This window comes from Camelina sativa, chromosome 4 (genome assembly GCF_030686135.1).
Source record: "Camelina sativa cultivar CO46 ecotype springtype chromosome 4, ASM3068613v1".
NCBI lineage: Eukaryota > Viridiplantae > Streptophyta > Magnoliopsida > Brassicales > Brassicaceae > Camelina > Camelina sativa.
Window position 1 is genome coordinate 18,029,795 of NC_141883.1, and position 19,095 is coordinate 18,048,889.

General features: G+C 34.7%; 4 protein-coding genes across 6 annotated transcripts; 2 read left to right on the forward strand and 2 right to left on the reverse strand.

Moving 5' to 3' along the window:
- Positions 1-1,605: 1,605 nt before the first annotated feature.
- LOC104783832 (uncharacterized) lies at positions 1,606-2,799 on the forward strand. Its single transcript, XM_087509410.1, has 2 exons — positions 1,606-2,350; positions 2,426-2,799. Exons 1-2 carry the CDS (start codon positions 1,606-1,608, stop codon positions 2,797-2,799), a joined length of 1,119 nt encoding a protein of 372 aa, XP_087365536.1.
- A 663-nt stretch (positions 2,800-3,462) lies between these two features.
- LOC104780447 (histone H4) lies at positions 3,463-3,967 on the reverse strand. Its single transcript, XM_010504947.3, has one exon. It carries the CDS (start codon positions 3,902-3,904, stop codon positions 3,593-3,595), a length of 312 nt encoding a protein of 103 aa, XP_010503249.1. The 5' UTR covers positions 3,905-3,967; the 3' UTR covers positions 3,463-3,592.
- Positions 3,968-4,241: 274 nt separating this feature from the next.
- On the reverse strand, positions 4,242-8,897 carry LOC104780448 (putative LRR receptor-like serine/threonine-protein kinase MEE39). 2 transcript variants are annotated; one of them, XM_010504949.2, is made up of 12 exons: positions 8,586-8,897; positions 7,648-8,185; positions 7,000-7,478; positions 6,723-6,870; positions 6,567-6,638; positions 6,363-6,434; positions 6,199-6,276; positions 5,947-6,098; positions 5,646-5,851; positions 5,382-5,508; positions 4,956-5,214; positions 4,242-4,846 (listed from the first exon to the last, which is right to left on the reverse strand). In XM_010504949.2, exons 1-12 carry the CDS (start codon positions 8,668-8,670, stop codon positions 4,426-4,428), a joined length of 2,637 nt encoding a protein of 878 aa, XP_010503251.2. In that variant the 5' UTR covers positions 8,671-8,897; the 3' UTR covers positions 4,242-4,425. The 2 variants fall into 2 exon arrangements, with proteins under 2 accessions (XP_010503251.2, XP_087366409.1); XM_087510283.1 differs by having other exon boundaries at positions 8,311-8,744.
- Positions 8,898-9,956: 1,059 nt separating this feature from the next.
- On the forward strand, positions 9,957-16,415 carry LOC104783833 (putative receptor-like protein kinase At3g46340). 2 transcript variants are annotated; one of them, XM_087509077.1, is made up of 13 exons: positions 9,957-10,115; positions 12,573-13,104; positions 13,204-13,679; positions 13,769-13,913; positions 14,065-14,136; positions 14,225-14,296; positions 14,414-14,491; positions 14,586-14,752; positions 14,833-15,083; positions 15,178-15,304; positions 15,407-15,472; positions 15,569-15,758; positions 15,847-16,415. In XM_087509077.1, exons 1-13 carry the CDS (start codon positions 10,037-10,039, stop codon positions 16,253-16,255), a joined length of 2,664 nt encoding a protein of 887 aa, XP_087365203.1. In that variant the 5' UTR covers positions 9,957-10,036; the 3' UTR covers positions 16,256-16,415. The 2 variants fall into 2 exon arrangements, with proteins under 2 accessions (XP_087365203.1, XP_087365204.1); XM_087509078.1 differs by having other exon boundaries at positions 9,978-10,115; positions 15,856-16,415.
- Positions 16,416-19,095: the final 2,680 nt, after the last annotated feature.

Sequence of the window (19,095 nt, forward strand, 5' to 3'; positions counted from 1 at the left end):
TTTCTTCCTAGAGTCACTATCCCGATGAATGATAAGCTGATGTCAAAAGTTTTGAAAGAAGAGGTCAGGGAAGCGGTCTTCTCCATTAAAGCTGCTAGTGCTCCTGGGGCAGATGGAATGACAGGTTTGTTTTTCCAACAATATTGGGACATTGTTGGAAAACAACTCACTCTAGAAGTGCAAAGGTTCTTCGATGAAGGTTTTTTTCAATCTGAATGGAACTTTACACAGATATGTTTGATTCCAAAGAAGGTTAACTCAGTTCTAATGTCAGATTTGAGACCCATCAGCATGTGCTCAGTTATGTACAAAGTGATCTCCACAATCATGGTGTCAAGATTGCAGCCGTTTCTCCCGGATTTAGTCTCTCCTAATCAGTTGGCTTTTGTGGAGGATAGACTGATCTCAGACAACATTATCAAAGCTCATGAAGTAGTACATGGGTTGAGAACACATGATGCAATATCGAAGAAGTTCATGGAAATTAAAACTGATATGTCAAAAGCCTCTGACAGGATTGAGTGGAGCTACCTGCATCACCTTCTACTAGCTTTAGGGTTTCACTCCTCTTGGGTAGACTTGATAATAAAGTGCGTGACATCAGTGACCTACACGGTTTTGATTAATGGTCAACCCCATGGGATGGTGTTTCCTGAGAGAGGGCTAAGACAAGGTGATCCCCTTTCGCCCTTTCTCTTTGTTTTATGTGCAGAAGGGCTTACCCATCTCCTCAATAAGGCTGAACAGCAAAAGCTTATAAGCGGGATGAGTTTCTCTGTTGATGGACCGTCAATCCATCATCTGCTTTTTGCTGATGATACCTTATTCGTTTGTAAGGCGGAAGAAGCACAATGTGTGGCTATTAACAATATTTTGAAGATTTATGGTGAGGCGACTGGTCAGATGATTAATCTGGATAAGTCTTCAATTACTTTTGCTGCAAAGGTGGAAGAAGGTATAAAGGCCCAAGTAAAAGCTATTATGGGTATTGATAAAGAGGGTGGAGCAGGAACTTATCTAGGATTGCCAGAATGCTTCAGCGGTTCCAAAACAGATATGCTAGAGTATATCAATGATAGAATGAAGAATAGATTGTCTGGTTGGTTTGCAAGGTCTCTTTCTTCAGGTGGGAAGGAGATTCTATTGAAAACGGTGGCAATGGCAATGCCGGTTTTTGCCATGTCCTGTTTTAAACTTCCAAAGTCTACTTGTGATTCTCTCTCTAGCGCTATGTCTTCTTTTTGGTGGAGTTCAATAGAAAATCAGAGAAAGATTCATTGGATAGCGTGGGACAGGCTGTGTTTGAGAAAGGATCAAGGAGGTTTGGACTTTAAAGACATCGAGCTTTTTAATCAGGCATTATTGGCAAAGCAAGCTTGGAGACTTTTACAGGACTCTGATAGTCTATTCTCTCGTTTTCTGAAGAGTCGGTACTATGAAAACTCTTCCTTTCAGCAGAGTGTGGGAGGAGGCCGTCTTTTGCCTGGAGAAGCATCCTACATGGAAGGGATCTTCTGGAGTTGGGTTTAAAGCAAAGAGTAGGAGATGGAGCCTTCATAAAAGTTTGGTCTACTCCCTGGTTGGAGGATGCAGGAATGAGAGTTAATGAAAAACATACTGGTAGATTTGGAACTATCAGTCAAGGATTTAATAGATCCAACCACGAGAGATTGGAATCCTTTGGCTTTGGAGGAGAATTTTTTCCAACGTGACGTGGATATAATCAAAAAGACTAAACTGGTCCTATCTTCACCTGATTTCTTGTGTTGGAAATTCAATAAAAGTGGAGATTATACGGTCAGATCAGGGTATTGGTTGGCCTGCCAGACTTTTAGAGAAGAGGAAATAATACTGGCAACAATGCTTCCTTCCTTAAATGAGATTAAAGACCAGATCTGGAAGTTGTTGGCTCCCTCCAAGTTAAAGATTTTCATTTGGAAGGCAGCTAGTGGAGCATTACCGGTGTTGGAAAGACTAAACTCCAGAGGGATGAAGTTGGATCCGCTGTGTGAAACATGTGGGATGGAAGGTGAATCTATCAACCACCTGCTGTTTGAATGCTCGTTTGCTAGGCAGGTTTGGGCAGTTGCAGGGTTTCCCTTACCAGAGAATGGTTTTGACAAAAGTTCGATCTATCAAAACTTGCACTTGGTGTTTTCCATTTGTAAGAATGTCCAGCTTTCACTGCAGATAAAAAGATATCTTCCCTGGATTCTATGGCTCATGTGGAAAAATCGTAACAACTTGGTCTTTGAAGGTAATGTTTACCTGATTACTGATTTAGTCAAAAAGATCAGAGAGGATGCGGAAGAATGGTTTCAAGCCCAGAAGTTAGATGAGAAGGAAGAAAGTAATAGTCAAAAGGTAATGCCAACGACCTAGCATTGGAAACCACCAGAGAAACCTTGGGTTAAGTGTAATGTAGCTTCGTCTTGGGACAAAGATAAAGCTATAAGTGGTGCAGCGTGGGTTCTGAGAAACTCGGAAGGGACAGTCCTGCTTCACAGTAGACATTCCTTTGCGTTGATAAGGTCAAAAGAGAAAGCTGCATTGCAAAGCAGTCTATGGGCAATGGAGAGCATGAAAAGCTTACATATCCCGAGAGTGATCTTTGCTTTAGAAAATGCGGAGTTGGAAGGAGTGAAGAACAGACCGTCTGCTTGGCCAAACTATAAGTTACAGGCGGAAAAATTTGCTTTGGCTCTGTCCTTCATCTCAGATTGGAAAACAATCTGTGAAACAAGAAAGGCTAACTTAGGTGCATTCTTGATAGCAAAGAGTGTCACAAGTGGTGAATGATCACAATCATATGTAGCTCAGAGCTACCTCTGTTGGTTACAGGGAGTTTTTGTATCTGACCAAAGCTTTATCTAGCTGCTTTGGCTCCTTGTTGTTGATTGTTTTTGTTCCTTTTTGTAAAAAGGTAAAACTCGAAGTATTAAAATATGGCTATCATTCAGTCGGAAAAAAAAAAAAGTTGAATAATAATGGAGCATCCTAAGTTTGCAACCGAACAATATTGATGCAATTATGCTAAAAGTTATGTCAAAGCCTAAAATGTATCTTCATATATTTCGTATTTAAATTTTCTGGTGTAACTTTTAGCCATTGATATCCTTTTGCGTGTTCTTTTATCAATGGACATAAAATGTTCAACCTCTAAACGAATCAGGCTCTATGTCATTATTGGGCCTTATACTGGCCCATTAATCGAGCTCGCTTTCAAGAATCGAAAACATGTGTGCCGTTGTTAGTAAGTTAAGTTATCTTCACTCAGTCTCTTTGTAGAAGCTAATACATGCGTGCCGTTTGAACACAAATCAATTAACTAAAATCCTTTCATTGTTTAAGCAAACTTCATGTCGTTTTCTCTTTAAAAAAGTGGATTTCGAAGCGTTTCTTTCGAACTGGAAGAAGCTAGAGCTAATAAATCCAAAAAATTCTCAAGTCCACTAAAAGAGAGGTAACAAACGCAAACGCATATATTTATCGCAAACAACATTACAAAGCAAAACGCAAACGTAAATTCCAAATGATATCAGCTAAATCGTTCCTAGAAAAAAAAAAAACACAAAACAAAACGCTAAAATCCTTAACCGCCGAATCCGTAAAGAGTCCTTCCTTGTCTCTTAAGAGCATAAACCACATCCATTGCAGTCACCGTCTTCCTTCTCGCGTGCTCGGTGTAAGTAACCGCATCACGGATAACGTTCTCCAAAAAGATCTTGAGGACGCCACGTGTCTCCTCGTAGATCAGACCGCTGATACGCTTGACGCCGCCTCGACGAGCCAACCTCCGGATCGCAGGCTTAGTGATTCCTTGGATGTTGTCTCTCAGAACCTTCCTGTGACGCTTCGCTCCTCCTTTGCCCAAACCTTTACCTCCCTTTCCACGACCTGACATTTTTTTCGAGAAGAATTGGGTTTGATTTAACAGTGTTTGAGATTGTGAGATGAGATTGAGAAATTGGTGAGAGGAGAGGTGGTTTTATATACAAGACTTAATCTGAGCCGTCAAATGTTTCTTTAGATCTAACGGTTATAAATATCGATCCGGATGAAATGTGATATTACATATAAGCCGTTGATTTATTTTTATCGACGGGTAATATTATCGATCCGCGTGATGCTTGTAAGTGAAAATTTTATGAATTTTCAATTAAGCGCCACGGATTGAGAAAAATAGCGCCTATATTTTTTCACGGCCTTTTCTCAAAACTCTACTATCGAACAAATCATAATATCAAAATTTGTTCCTTATATAAACATTTCACATATATATTTTACAAACGGGTAATATTCATTTTTATTTTATTTTTTTCACACTGGAAGTGACAAATAAAAATAAAACTATAACTGAGTTATACATTGATAGGTAATTTGGACCGTTTGGTTTATGTCCCATTAGAGAAGAACTCGTATATGCTATCTTGCTATAGGCTTCACGTTGTCGGTATCAAACGTTACAGTCACATTCAGCTCAACCGAGCTGTGACTAGACTCCATGTTTTGGTTCCTACTTATCCTCGCGTTTTCAGAAGCAAGACACTCTTTGAGATTGATGATAACTTGAGACATGGTTGGTCGTTTGGCTGAAGAAGGATTTGCGCATGACATTGCTACTTCAAGAGCTTTCCAGACAGAGCGGGTGTCGTAGTTCCCGTTAAGTTTTGGATCCACGATCTGGCTAGTATCTCCTTTAGTGATCACAAACGAAACCCATTCTGCTATGTTAGGGTTTTCACGGGTTTGATCAATCACTCTTTGGTTTGTGACAATCTCTAGTAGTAAGATCCCGAAGCTATAGACGTCACTCTTCTCAGACAACTCACTTGTTAAGTAATATCTGTAAAAGCAAGAAGATAGATCATGTGATTTATATGTAATCTAAAATTCTTTAACCATTTGAAACTATATTTGAACCATGCATGGTGTAGGATGATGGATATACTTACTCGGGGTCAAGGTATCCTAAAGTACCAGCAACAACTGTTGATACTTGAGATTGATCACCTCCAACTTGAAACGATCTAGAAAGTCCAAAATCCGCAATTTTGGCCTTGAACTCTTCATCCAATAGTATATTTGTACTTTTGACATCTCTATGCACCATTGCTGGTTTGCATCCAGTATGCAAGTATTCTAATCCTAATGCAGCTTCGATAGCTATTTGCAATCTAGTACCCCAATTTAAAACAGAGCCACCATGTTTTCCTACATCAAATGATTTTTATTTTTATCGTAAAGCTACACTAAGCATTATGCGAAATCACATATATAAATCTTGAAAAAATGGAATACTAATTCAACCATTGTTTATTTGATTTAATCTTCATTTTGGTGATCTATAAAAGATTCTTATGAGTTATATATGTGTTCACCTGATAAATGCTGATGTAAGTCTCCATTAGACATGTATTCATAGATGAGAGCAAAATGATCTTGTTCATCGCAGTATCCAACAAGGCTTACCAAATTTATGTGGTGAACCCTTAGAAGAAGTTCAACCTGGCGGCAATGTAAAGCAAACATACACACATACAAATTAACATTGGTTTAACATATAATATAAAAAGATACATTACATTTTTTTTTATTTTTTTTTTTGCATACCACTTAAATGCGGAAATTTAAACATTTCATACCTCTGCCTTAAATTCTTTGTACCCTTGTGCTGATGTTTGGGAAAGTAGTTTGACAGCTACTTGCTCTGAGCCATTTAGATCACCATGATAGACAATGCCAAACCCGCCTTCACCAAGAGGTCTTTGTAAGTTTTTAGTCATTTCCATAACCTCGGAATAAGTGAACCTCTTCTTTTTTGTTTGGATCCACGGTTCAGACTTATTTCCTGCAGGCAAATCAAATTCGTGTATATATATATATATATAAGCTAATATATATGATTGTTTCTTGATTCAACGAGGTTGTACAAACATTCCATACTTGATGACATTTTCTTTTTGAACACAAGAAGGAGGATCATCACAACAACGATGGTAGCAATGGAAGCAACCGGTGCAACAATTGTCACTGGAAAATTTTTCTTTGGCTTATTGCATGTATTGGATAGACAAAGATATTTGTTTCCAAGGACACTACAAACGAGAAGTTAGAATTCATATGATATATTGAACCAATGTTTTAAAGGTCAGATATTAGACAGAGAGTATAAAATCACGTGAGAATCTTTCTTACTATAACTTTAGTCCTTTCCTTTCTCTATCGCGAAGAGCTTGTGGAATTGAACCACTAAGATTGTTCCTGCTCAAGTTTCTGTCGAAGTAGAGGAAGAAAATTTCATATACACAAAAATAATTCGTGTGAATGTAATTAGTAGATAAATTGAGAAACTTTAGTACATGACCAACAATGATTTCATAGAGGCTAGAAACTCGGGTACCATTCCACTCAAAGTGTTATTTGACAAATCCCTGAGATGTGAAAAAATGAACCATTATTTGCTTTGTATGAAGAACTACGATGGTATCCGTATATATATTAAACATCTGTGAGAAAAAAAAACTTACGGACGTCTTTAATTAATCAATAATGATCATACTTACAAACTTTCTAGATGAGTCAGATTCTGAAAGGCAGATACTATGGTGCCACTCAAGCCACTCGAAGATAAATTTCTGGTTATTGTAAAGCATATTAAAAGTTTAGATTATATAGAAACAAGATATTTGAGTAAGTGTAAAAGCAAGATTATAACTTACAAAGAAATTATTCTTGGTGGTGAAGATATATCATCTGTGATGCTACAATTTAATCCATCCCACAAGAATTGCTTCGGGGCGCATGGATCTCCTTGCCAAGTGATTCGACTCAGTCGATAAGTAGATTTGATGTTCTTGATAGCAACCACTAGCATAACATTTCATGGACAGCGAGAAAAATATTTAATGAATTAGATTTCATGGATATACTTAGTTAAATGATCATTTCCTTAAAACAAGCTAGCAAAGAAAAAAATAACTAAACTATTTTTGGTACCTTCACTTTCAGTTGTTTGAGATTGTGGAAGCTGGAGAACTGAGTAAACTTCAAAAGCATTAAGTAGAGGTGGAAGTGTCGATCTTTGGGTTTTTATCAACTGCATGCGGCAAATACCTCCTTTGCATTGCCTAGGATTTGTTGTAAGCCTGGTCGTTATTTCAAGATACTTAGGACTAATAACTCCGGTGTTAATTGTCTCTCCATTCAATACAAAGTCGAATTCTCTAGTTTCATTGGCCTTTAGGACTTGGATCTCGGAGAAGTGCAAGTAAAAGTAAATTTGATCATCAGGATTCTCCAAACTCCAAACCATCGTTAGTGGCGCATCAAGATTTGTAGGTATTGCGGCCTGCTTAAGCGAAGCTTGCGGTGGATCATAGTGATTTTTATTGGATACATTTGCAGTTGTTGATATTTGTGTCCATTCGGGTTGCAAATATGGAATCCATGAACGATCATAAACATCTTTCGGGTACCTATCAAAACTCACAATCTTTCTCTTAGCATGGTTGTCAAAGAGTAAAATGAGTAAGAATATTAATTTGTCAAGCTTCTTTTATATCTAAACTTTTGAATGTATCGTGATCATGTACATATTATAATTTGAGATAATAGACTAGTTATGATTTAAAGTTGAATACGTACCGAAGAAGAACCGAGGCATTGCTAAGATACATGCGAAAGTAATATTTCAGGGAACCAGATCTAGCGATGTAAGTATCACTCGCCAAAGGTCGTAGTTCCAAAGCTGATATCATTGGTGTAGTTGCCCCTGTCTTAACAAGACAAATTTGCAAAGAGTTTGATTTTGGGATGTGAATGATCTCCTTCACTGTACCAGCTGGCACTATTGCCATATCTATTGTTGTCCACTTATTAGGCCCGATATGCATATCGAATTCCGGGCTAACATTAAGCCCGTCAAAGTTCCCATAGAAAAACGTAGCTCTAATGAGATAGTTCCTCCCTTCTTCCACCCTTAGATCATAGCAGTTTCGTATTCCATCGGGAAAGTATCGTAGGGTTGCGTATTGTTTTAAATTTTCCAGTTCAAGATTTTTTGGGATTCTACCGGTCTTTCCACTTTGAATGAAATTATCGTCCGATGAGAACTGTATTCCGGTTTCGGATTCTATATAAGGGGGCTCATTTATAGGTAAGCCACAATCTAAACTGATAAAACCTGTTAAGAAATGAAACATATGAATGATAAAAAAGAAAAAGAAAAAAGTGTTGAGTATATGCATGGGTATATAGCCGTATAGGGAAACGGGTACTAGCTATGTTAGTGGTGCTCAGTACTCACACCTCTATTGCCATATCATAAATCCATGTTGGAATATGGTCTCTCTCCTTTCAGGGGCTTATATGACAAAAATAAAATAAAATGTCCCACTTCATGGGTTGTGTTAGTAGAAAAACAAATACTAACTAACAAAAATAGGGAAAACTAAATATGATAATTGGTTAAAAATACCACACTTAAATCAGATTATATTTGTGGCCTCAAAATTTGTTATTAATAGGTGACGGAAAAGTGTTTATTATGCCTTATGGTCGGACGGGGCAGGAGGCTTGCATACCTTCTTGACTTTGTGCTTCAGCAAGACGAAGGATGAGAAAAACACCAAACCAATACGCCACTAGAAGCCAACGAAGCCTCTTCATGATTCCGATCACAATACAGGCAAAAAATTAAGATCAACGCACACTTATGTACTCACGTTTCACTTGTATACTATATGTAAGGACACACGAATTAAGCTTCTCTTATATGGACACTAAGTTAAACCAAGCTAAAGTCAACCATATGAGAAATTGAGTGACGATGGAATGAATTCTCTTGATTCAAGAAAAACCAAGTGAAGGAGTGAGCAATGATGTCTTCTAGTTATAAAATCACTTTCGCAAGATTAATATATTTTAAATCAAAGCACGCGGAAAGTCTTCATACATGTCGTACGTGCGTATACGACCAGGTCCTGTCATAACCTTGAGTAGAGAATTTTCATTGGTGCAATTAAATTTATTTCTTAATTCTTGACTATACAAAATGCAACTTGCTCATATAGACTTTTTACCAAAGACCTTGTCAATCTGCGAAATCTTTTTGGGCTTTAATATTCACCACCATTACGCATGAAGAAACGTTAAGAGCGAGTTGATTTTAATATAATCATAATGCTCTTGATATTTTTTATTAACAAGTGAAGTGAGATATTCTTTATGTATTCTTTTTTTTTTGTTTTCTCTTCCATGAATACCATTTGCAGTATAATATACTTTGAAGTATCTAAGAGAAGGAGAGTACGTAAATGAACGAAATACATGAATTTAACAATCTAAGCTCAAAAATCAAGAGGGTTGGAAATAAGTAGACGTGACCAAACCATAGAGATATAAACGATACTCGATCAACTTTTAAATGTATCGTATACATATTATTACCATATACAGTCCAGTCTGAAAACAGACATTAATAGATAGACTAGTTATGGTTATACTTATAAGTTGAATATATGTACCGAAGAAGAAGGTGGAATCAAAGTGGTCGTTGACATGCAAAAGCTGGTTTCCTTTAGACTTATATAAACCAGGCTGAACAATCAAAGTCAATTATACCACTTGAAAGCCTTCCCTCTCCCTCGCTTCTATTAAAACATACTATAATTCCATTATTTAAGTATGGGTTCATATAATTAATTATGACAAGTCGAATCTTTTCTGACCAAGAAACTAGTAACAACTAACAAAAACAATTTCCACTACAAAACGTATTATACTAATAATGTGTATATTTAGATTGAGATATTGTCCATTTTGCTAAATTTCATTTCGCCAGTTAATTTTTTTTTTTGGGTTTGAACTATGACATGTATTCACGTTTTCAGAGGATTGACTTGGTACTTGGTATAGGGTCATTTGCTTGAAATGTCTACAGTAGTTTTGTTCCCCTCGTCGCTTATAAACTTGATTTATAGTTCATAAGTTGGAGGCCGTGACTTTCAGAATTTTCTTTGGAAATTAAGAGAATATGGAGAGTTCATATAGGCTTTTGTTGGTTGCCCTTGTAACTTTCGCTACAGTTCACTTTGTTCAAGCTCAGGACGAAGGTATGTATCAACATTTTTATGTTATAGGAAGTATTCTTTTCTAGTAGATTAAACTTGTCTCTTTTCGCATTCCTATATATATATGATCATCTTAATATATATAAAAAAAAAAGAGAAGGAATTTTGAGTTCAATGGATTTATAATAGTTTGAACTCGTTTCTTGGATCATATAGACGATGGATAAACCCTTTCAAGTAACCAATATATCTTGACCCAAGATTATTCTGTTTTTTTTTTTTGCGCAAGTAAAGAAATTGCATTTCTAAATTACCAACAACTAGGTGTTGTCCCACGAAAAATATTTTAGAAAAATGTGATTGAAGTATATAATTTTAATATACAAATTATTATGTTCTAAAATTAGTAATTAACATATTCACAAGTATATATCAATCAATCGCAACAAGTAACATAACTACACATGTAAACCCTTGAAAAAATGTTTTCTTGATAAAGTTTTAAATGTAAGTAAGTGTATAAGATGTGACATGTATAAGACCAAATATATTCAAACATATAAGTAACAATGCAATTTTGTTAAGTTTTTTTATTTGTGGATGATTTGGTATTGTATTCAATATTATTTATATATTTGCATGAATTATTTAAGTATATTTTAATTTTTTAGTCTTTTCAAGAGTTTTAAAATATTACAAGTTAACCCTGTGTATACGGAGACCTTATTTAGTAATATATAGTGAAAATATACCAGTTTGACAAAAATTTGGCAATTAATTGCTAAATTAACACTTCATCCTATCCAATAACTATAATGACACAATTTTTATGTAAAAAAACTAAAAACCCAGAATTTTTTTTAATTTTTTTTTGAAAAAAACGAAAAACCTAAAAATTATAGTGTTTAATATTTTGATTTAAAAATATGATTAATTAAAAATAGAAAATGATTAAAAATATGATGTTTATTTTTAATATAATATATAAAAATAAAATATGTATAAAAATAATATTCAAAAATTGTTTATAAAAATATTATGTATAAAGATATGATTTAAAAATATGAAGTTTAAGATTATATATTTTAAATAAGTTTTATAAAAAATATAATGTATGAAATTATAACTAAAACAAAATGTATATAAAAAATGTTAAAATTAGATTTATGAAAATATAATATAATATATATAAATATGATTTTGAATATGATGTTAAATTTTTAATATGTTTTAGGAAATTAAAACGTTAAAATATGCTTTAAATATATGAGTTAAAAAATATGATTCATAATAGGATTTATAAAAAAAAATTATAATTAATAAAAATATGATTGAAAAAATATAATTTAAAATAAACCTGTTGTCACTATATTTACATTTTACATCTAAGAAATCTATTATCAAACACCATATTTTTGGAAACAAGCAAAAAAACTGTCATAACATAAACAAATCTGCCATAACATATGATATTCACATACGTCATTTTAGCAATTTTTTAAAAACGTTATAAATTTGTTATCAAACGACAGATTTTTGATTAAATTAAAAAATCTGTTGTAAGTTAAAACAAATCTGTTATCAATAGAGGTCAACCTAGTAAATATATTTCTGTAAAAAAATCTGTCATAACAAAAAAATAAATCTGAAATAATTGTAGAAAATAAATCTGCCAGACATTATATCAATTTTGTCATATATTGTAAAAGTCTGTGGTGTTTTTATAAATAATCTTGTCATGAAAAATAAATCTGTCATCAATTATAAATCTGTCATAACTGTAGTTAAAAAATCTGTCATCCAAAATAAGTCTGTCATAACTGTAGTTAAAAAATCTGTCGTCTAAAATAAGTTTGTCATAGCAAATCTGTCATACAAAAATAAATCTGTCATCAATTATAAATCTGTCATAACTGTAGTTAAAAAATATGTCGTCAAAAATAAGTCTATCATAACAAATCTGTCATACAAAAATAAATGGGTTGTGCAAAAATAAATCTGTCATAACTAGTCCGGCAGACTTTTGAAAATATTTTAATTTTCTTAAAAAAAAAATCTGGGAGGGTAAATTTGACTTTATTTTTTTCCTAACAAAGCAACAAAATGTATTTTAGGCAAAAATTAAACTCATATAACCCTCATATTTTATGAATTATATTAGTAATTAACATCTAAATTTGGGTCAATCTAGTTTTTCTCCCTAATATATAAGTAAATTATAAATTAGAGAATTTTGAGATTGCACGTTTTATAGTTTTACGGTATGATTTTAATATATAGTTTTATCTCATTAAAACTCTTGTTTGAAATTGATAACGTTAATGAGATAAAAATTCTTGATATATAAATAAGTTTTTTAATGAGATAAAACTCTTGTTGATTTTATCTAATTATAACTACCACTCAGCTTTTTTTTAATTAGTTTCTTTGATATGTTTGGGATTGTGTATATTTTCCATAATTCTTTCTTTTGATGAATGTGGTTTTATATTGAAACAGGGTTTATCAGTTTGGATTGCGGGTTATCCCCGACTGAACAGTCTCCTTATACTGAGTCTGCAACTGGATTACAGTACTCATCAGATTCAAGTTATATCCAAACTGGAAAAATTGCTAGGATTCAGAGAGATCTTGAGGGACCTCACTTAAAGCCTCAAACAACGGTTAGATACTTTCCAGACGGAATACGCAACTGTTACAATATTACGGTGAAGCAAGGAACCAAGTATATGATCAGAGTTAGAGCAATATATGGGAATTACGACGGTCTTAATACTTATCCTAGATTTGACTTGTACATAGGCCCTAATTTCTGGATAACACTAGACACTAAAGAGTATGTCCGGAAGGAGATCGTTCACATCCCAAGATCAAACATGTTGGACCTGTGCCTTGTCAAGACGGACACGTTCACGCCATTTATATCGGCCATCGAAATGAGGCCGCTACCAAATAACAGTTATATCACCACATCGGGTTCGTTGAAATTGTTTTCGCGGTATTATTTTAGCAATTCAGAGGACGTACTAAGGTGAGTTTACTTTGACTAAGATTATATAAGTCTTTGATATCTTTTTATCATTGTTCATTCAATGGTGGCTTAAAGATTTAAAATTTTGGCAAAGAATAGGTACTCCGAGGATGTCTATGATAGAATGTGGAATTCATACAATCAAACAGACTGGAAAGAGATATCCACAAGTCTTACGGTGAACACTTCCGATAGTTTCCGTCTTCCTCAAAATGCTATCAAAACCGCTGCAACATCTGCGAATGCCAGCGAGCCATTGATAGATATCGAGTTTCCAGAATCTGCTAATGATAAAGTTTACATTTACCTCCACTTTTCTGAGGTCCACGCCTTAAAAGCCAATGAGACTAGAGAGTTCGACATTTCTTTAAACGGAGAATCGATAAAAGATTCGTACAAGCCTTTATATCTTCAGTCCGAAACGTTAAGCAACCCGTCGCCAGTTATCTGTACAGGCCAAAAATGCATCGTAAAGCTGACGAGATCGGGGAAGTCTACACACCCACCTCTGCTTAACGCCATTGAAGGTTTTGCGGTTGCCGATTTTCTACAGTCTGAAACTGATGAAAATGATGGTACGTACGTAAAAACGCTATAGTGAATGTTTTTGTATATTACAAATTACAATATGCTAAACCTAATGTATCATTAAAATTGTTGGCAGTGATTGCTATCAAAAACATCAAAGCTGTTTATGGAGTGAGTAGAATCTCATGGCAAGGTGATCCATGTGTTCCTAGGCAGTTTATGTGGGACGGTCTTAACTGTAGTAACATGGATGCGTCTACACCACCAAGAATCACTTCCTTGTGAGTTTTTTTTTTTTTTTTTTTTTTTTTATTATTATTATTATTAATATATATTATAAGACACCAGCTTTTCATTTTTTACAAAATACTTTTTTCAAAATGCATATGTACTTCACTTGTTTTAATTTTGTATCTCTGACATTTAAAACAGAAACTTGTCTTCAAATGGATTGGCGGGAACTATAGACGCTGGAATTCAAAATCTTACCCATCTAGAAAAGTTGTAAGTATACGTATGATCATTTTTGCCTCCAAGGCTAAAATCTCTTACTTAACAATTTCAATGAATTTTGTTATTTTCCAAATTTCAGGGACTTGTCAAATAATAGTTTGACTGGTGTAATCCCCGAATTTCTAGCTAACATGAAATCCTTGATGATCATGTAAGTTTCTTCACTTTTTTTTTTGCCGTGGTAATCCTTCGAATATTTTTTTTTTTTAAGGAATTTTCTGGCCGCGGTAATTCATGTATGAGCATTTCTACGTTTTTTTTTCTATAGAAATTTGAGCAAGAACCATCTGAATGATTCAATTCCACAAGCTCTCCGCGATAGAGAAAAGGAAGGACTGAAGTTATCGTAAGAAAAGAACTCTACCCACCTACACAATTCATTCAAAATTCCCTTGCCTTGTGCATTCAGAAAACCTATACAATCTTATCCGTTTTTGTAGTGTTGATGGACATGCTATAGCATGTCTACCTGGTTCATGTGTCTCAAAGAAGAAATTTCCGGTGTTGATTGTTGCACTAGTTGCTTCAGTGGTGGTTGTGGTCATAGTAATGGTACTGGTTTTCATTTTTGTGTTCAGAAAGAAAAAGACATCAGATCATGTGGAAGGTACCGAAAGATATAAACTCATGTCTGAATCAACTAACTTTAACAGGTATCATTATTTTGTTAACCTTTGCTCTCTACAGCAATACCCCGGTCAGTAGTTACTCCAGGGGCGAATTTTACGTCCACAAATACGTCTGAGACATCGATCGAGACGAAAAAGAGAAGGTTCAGTTATGCAGAGGTAATGCAAATGACAAACAACTTGGAAAGAGCTCTAGGTGAAGGAGGGTTTGGTGTCGTTTATCATGGTTATCTGAACGGTTCTCAGCAAGTAGCTGTTAAAGTACTTTCTGAATCATCATCACAAGGCTATAAACACTTCAAAGCAGAGGTATGAAATGATTAAATCTTCTGAAAAAATCATAAAACAAAGAAATGTGATATATTTTTAGAAACTAACATGTTACATTCTAATTACTATGCAGGTTGAACTTCTTCTGAGGGTTCACCACATAAATTTGGTAAACCTTGTTGGGTATTGTGATGAACGAGATCACTTGGCTCTCATCTATGAATACATGCCCAGTGGAGACTTAAAAGAACATTTGTCAGGTGGAACATATCATAACATCAACATTTCAATTAATTATAAACATATATATATATATATTAAAAAAATCATATGATGACTAATTTAAAGGATTTAAAATATAGGAAAACGAGGTGGCTCTGTTTTGAATTGGAGTACTCGATTACGAATAGCTGCCGACGCTGCACTAGGTTCGTAAAATCTTTGAGTCATGCCAGTCACTTGTTTTTCTCATTACGAAACACATTTCCTGATACGTAACGAATGTATTTTAAAAATATTTACAGGATTGGAATACTTACATATTGGATGCCAACCATCAATGGTGCACAGAGATGTCAAAAGTACGAACATATTGCTGGGCGAGCAGTTCTCAGCCAAAATTGCAGATTTTGGCCTTTCAAGATCTTTTCAACTTGGAGATGAATCCCATGTTTCGACGGTTGTTGCTGGTACTCCTGGATATCTTGACCCTGAGTAAGTATTATTAGTCCAACTTCGGATCATGAGATTTGTTGTCACATACATCTTCAATGTATCTAATTCATGTTTTTTGCCATGCTAGATATTACAGAACAGGTCGGTTGGCAGAAATGAGTGATGTCTATAGTTTTGGGATTGTATTATTGGAGATAATCACAAATCAACGTGTCATTGATCAAAGCCGTGAAAAGCCCCACATAACAGAATGGACGGCGTTTATGCTTAATAGAGGAGATATAACTAGAATCATGGATCCTAAACTTCACGGTGATTACAACTCTCGTTCTGTTTGGAGAGCTGTTGAATTGGCTATGTTGTGTACAAACCCTTCTTCAGAGAAACGACCCACCATGTCCCAAGTTGTTATCGAACTAAAAGAGTGTCTTTCTTCTGAAAACTCGATGAAAGGTAAGAATCAAGACACAGAATCTCATGGTTCATTCGAAGTGAGCATGAGCTTTGACACAAAAGCTGTGCCTAGTGCAAGGTAGTATTTGCAAAGAAGCCTTGTTTGTGTCAGTGATGTACTTGTGCTTTTGGTATGGTTTTTTTTTTTTGTCCAAGAAGTGCTTCATTTTGTGATTAAAAAAATGAGAGGACGACAAATATATAATTCTTTCGATCTCATAAATCTGAATTTATTGTTCGCAATTTGCATAATACCTTCCACATGTGTAGCCGTGTAGGCTACTTCTTTATAACAAAAAGCAAAGCTTTGGCTTAAACAAAAACCAAAACCAAAACAATTAAACCAATAAAACCAAAACATCCAACCATAACTACACGTATCAGTTTATACCAATGAACCAGTAGCTTTGAATCTCTAGTTTGATTCTAAACATGTCCTGATCATAAGTGTTTCTGTGCTAAAAAGTTATTTGAAGTAAACAAAAAAAGTTGGATAAAAAAAATTAGCAAACGTAATTATTCATATGTTAATTGAATTTCCTTTGTAGAACAATTAAGCCATTAGTTCACAATCTCAGAGGTGTGACCTGTTTTACACGTTACCATGAGGCTTGACTTTTTTCTTTTGGGAGATTTACTTCAAATTAGATAATATTATCAGAACAGATATATATATATATATATATATATATATATATATATATATTTTTATTATTAGGATATTTCGGGTATTTTCAAAATACTCAGCGTGTCCTTGTTTTATGTTACAGGAAAAAACATAATTACAAAAATATCATTGCCACGTCAGACGCCATGTCAGAAATCGCTGACGTGTATTAAATAACTCAGCCGTATCGCGTTATAGAGTTAATGACGACTGAGTTACAGTATGTCACAGCTGATTTATGGAAAAAACATTTGAGTAAGAGCGGACGGCTGACTTAGAGCATAACTCAGCCAAGCGTTACGACTGACTTAAAGCATAACTCAGCCGTCCTTATGGCTAAATTTTCACCCGATAGTTGAGTTGTCAAAATTTTGGCTGAGTTATCACTATGACACGGCTGAAATAACATTTTTCGGCTGGCTGAGTTATGAACAACGACTGACTTATGAAATATAGTTATGGCTGAGTTATGGTTAAGCACTATAACTCAGCCGTAATAAGCTGACTTATCGGACAACTCGGCCATTTTACGGCTGACCTAGTAGCAAAAGATTAATTACTAGAATATCATTCAGTTACAGCTGACTTATTAAACGATACGATTGAGTTATGACATTAAGCGGCTGAATTTGGCAGCCATTTCTTTGCTTTTTAATTACTGTAATAGTATTTTTTTTGCTTTCTAATTACTGTAATAGTATTTATGTTGCGGCTGAGTTATAATTTGTTTGATGGCTGATTTAATTAGGCTGATTTACATGTTCGTTTGGTGGCTGACTTGTCACATCAGACGCATCATCCATGTTAGCATTCCATGTCATCATCAGCCACAAAGCATTATAACTCAGCCGTCATATGAATCGATAAGACCTTTCGTTTTCCCGTAAATACTATAACTCAGCCGTCACATACCGGAACTCGAAAACGAGGGTGGCTTAGACGAAAACGAACAAGACATCGATGACGAAGAGAGAGAGAGAGAGAGCGAGAGAGGATATCGAGCGAGGACAGCGAGAGATGACGGCCAGAGAGTAGAGAAAGATAGAGTATCTCCGGCGGAATTAGGGTTCGACGACGAGAGAAAGAGAGAGTTTTTTTCCGGGTTGTGAACAGTAACCCTTTCAGTTTCCCACTCTTTTGATATAAACACTCTGGATTATGGAAAAAAAACTGTCTACTGACATGGATTATGGAAGATGATGTGTATTTTAATTTGTTTATGTGTATTTTTTTTATTTTTTTAATCAAAATCAAAAAAATTAACCCAAGGGGTAAACTGTAATTACACTAAAGCACTAAACATATGAGCAATTTTTAGAAAATTTTTAGATATCAAGAATAAACCAAATTTTGGAGTTTATCTGAGTATTTTTTTCCCCTTTTTTCTAATTAAAAGTTGAGACCTGGCTTGGTACGCTCTGCCACTTAAAATGTCCAAATGAGTATTATAAGGTCTTATGTTAGCTAGTTTTCAGATTTTGTTTGGGAATTCAAGAGAATATGGAGAATTCCCATGGGTTTTTGTTGGTGGCACTAATAGTAGCTTCTTCTATTATTGATCTTGTTCAAGCTCAAGCAGGTAACCACATTTCAACTCAAACGTTTAGTATTTTTGTATACATTTGGAAACGAGTGAAATGTCTATCTTATTAATTGGCAATGCTTGTAAAACATGGTTTATCAGTTTGGATTGCGGATTATCCCCTAATGAGCAATCTCCTTATATTGAGCTGGAAACTAGATTACAGTTCTCATCAGATTCAAGCTTCATCCAAGTTAGAAAAATCGGTAAAATTGATGCAAGTCTTGAGTCGAAGTACCCAAGATCACAAATAATGTTGAGGTACTTCTCTGATGGAGTACGAAACTGTTACAATCTTAGCATTCATCAGGGAACCAATTATTTGATCAGGGCTACAAGTAACTACGGAAATTATGATGGTCTTAACATTTCGCCTAGATTTGATTTGTACATAGGCCCTAACTTTTGGGTAACAATAGATTTGGAGAAGCATGTAAATGATGATACATGGGAGGAGATCATTCACATCCCAAAGTGAAACTATTTGGATGTTTGTCTTATAAAGACAGGCGCATCAACGCCTGTCATATCGGTATTGGAACTAAGGTCTCTACCAAATAATACTTACATCACAGAATCAGGTTCTTTGAAGTCGATACTAAGATCATACCTAAGTCAACAAAAGTTATTAGGTAATCAACTTTAAATTTATATTAAAGTTATGTTACACTAAA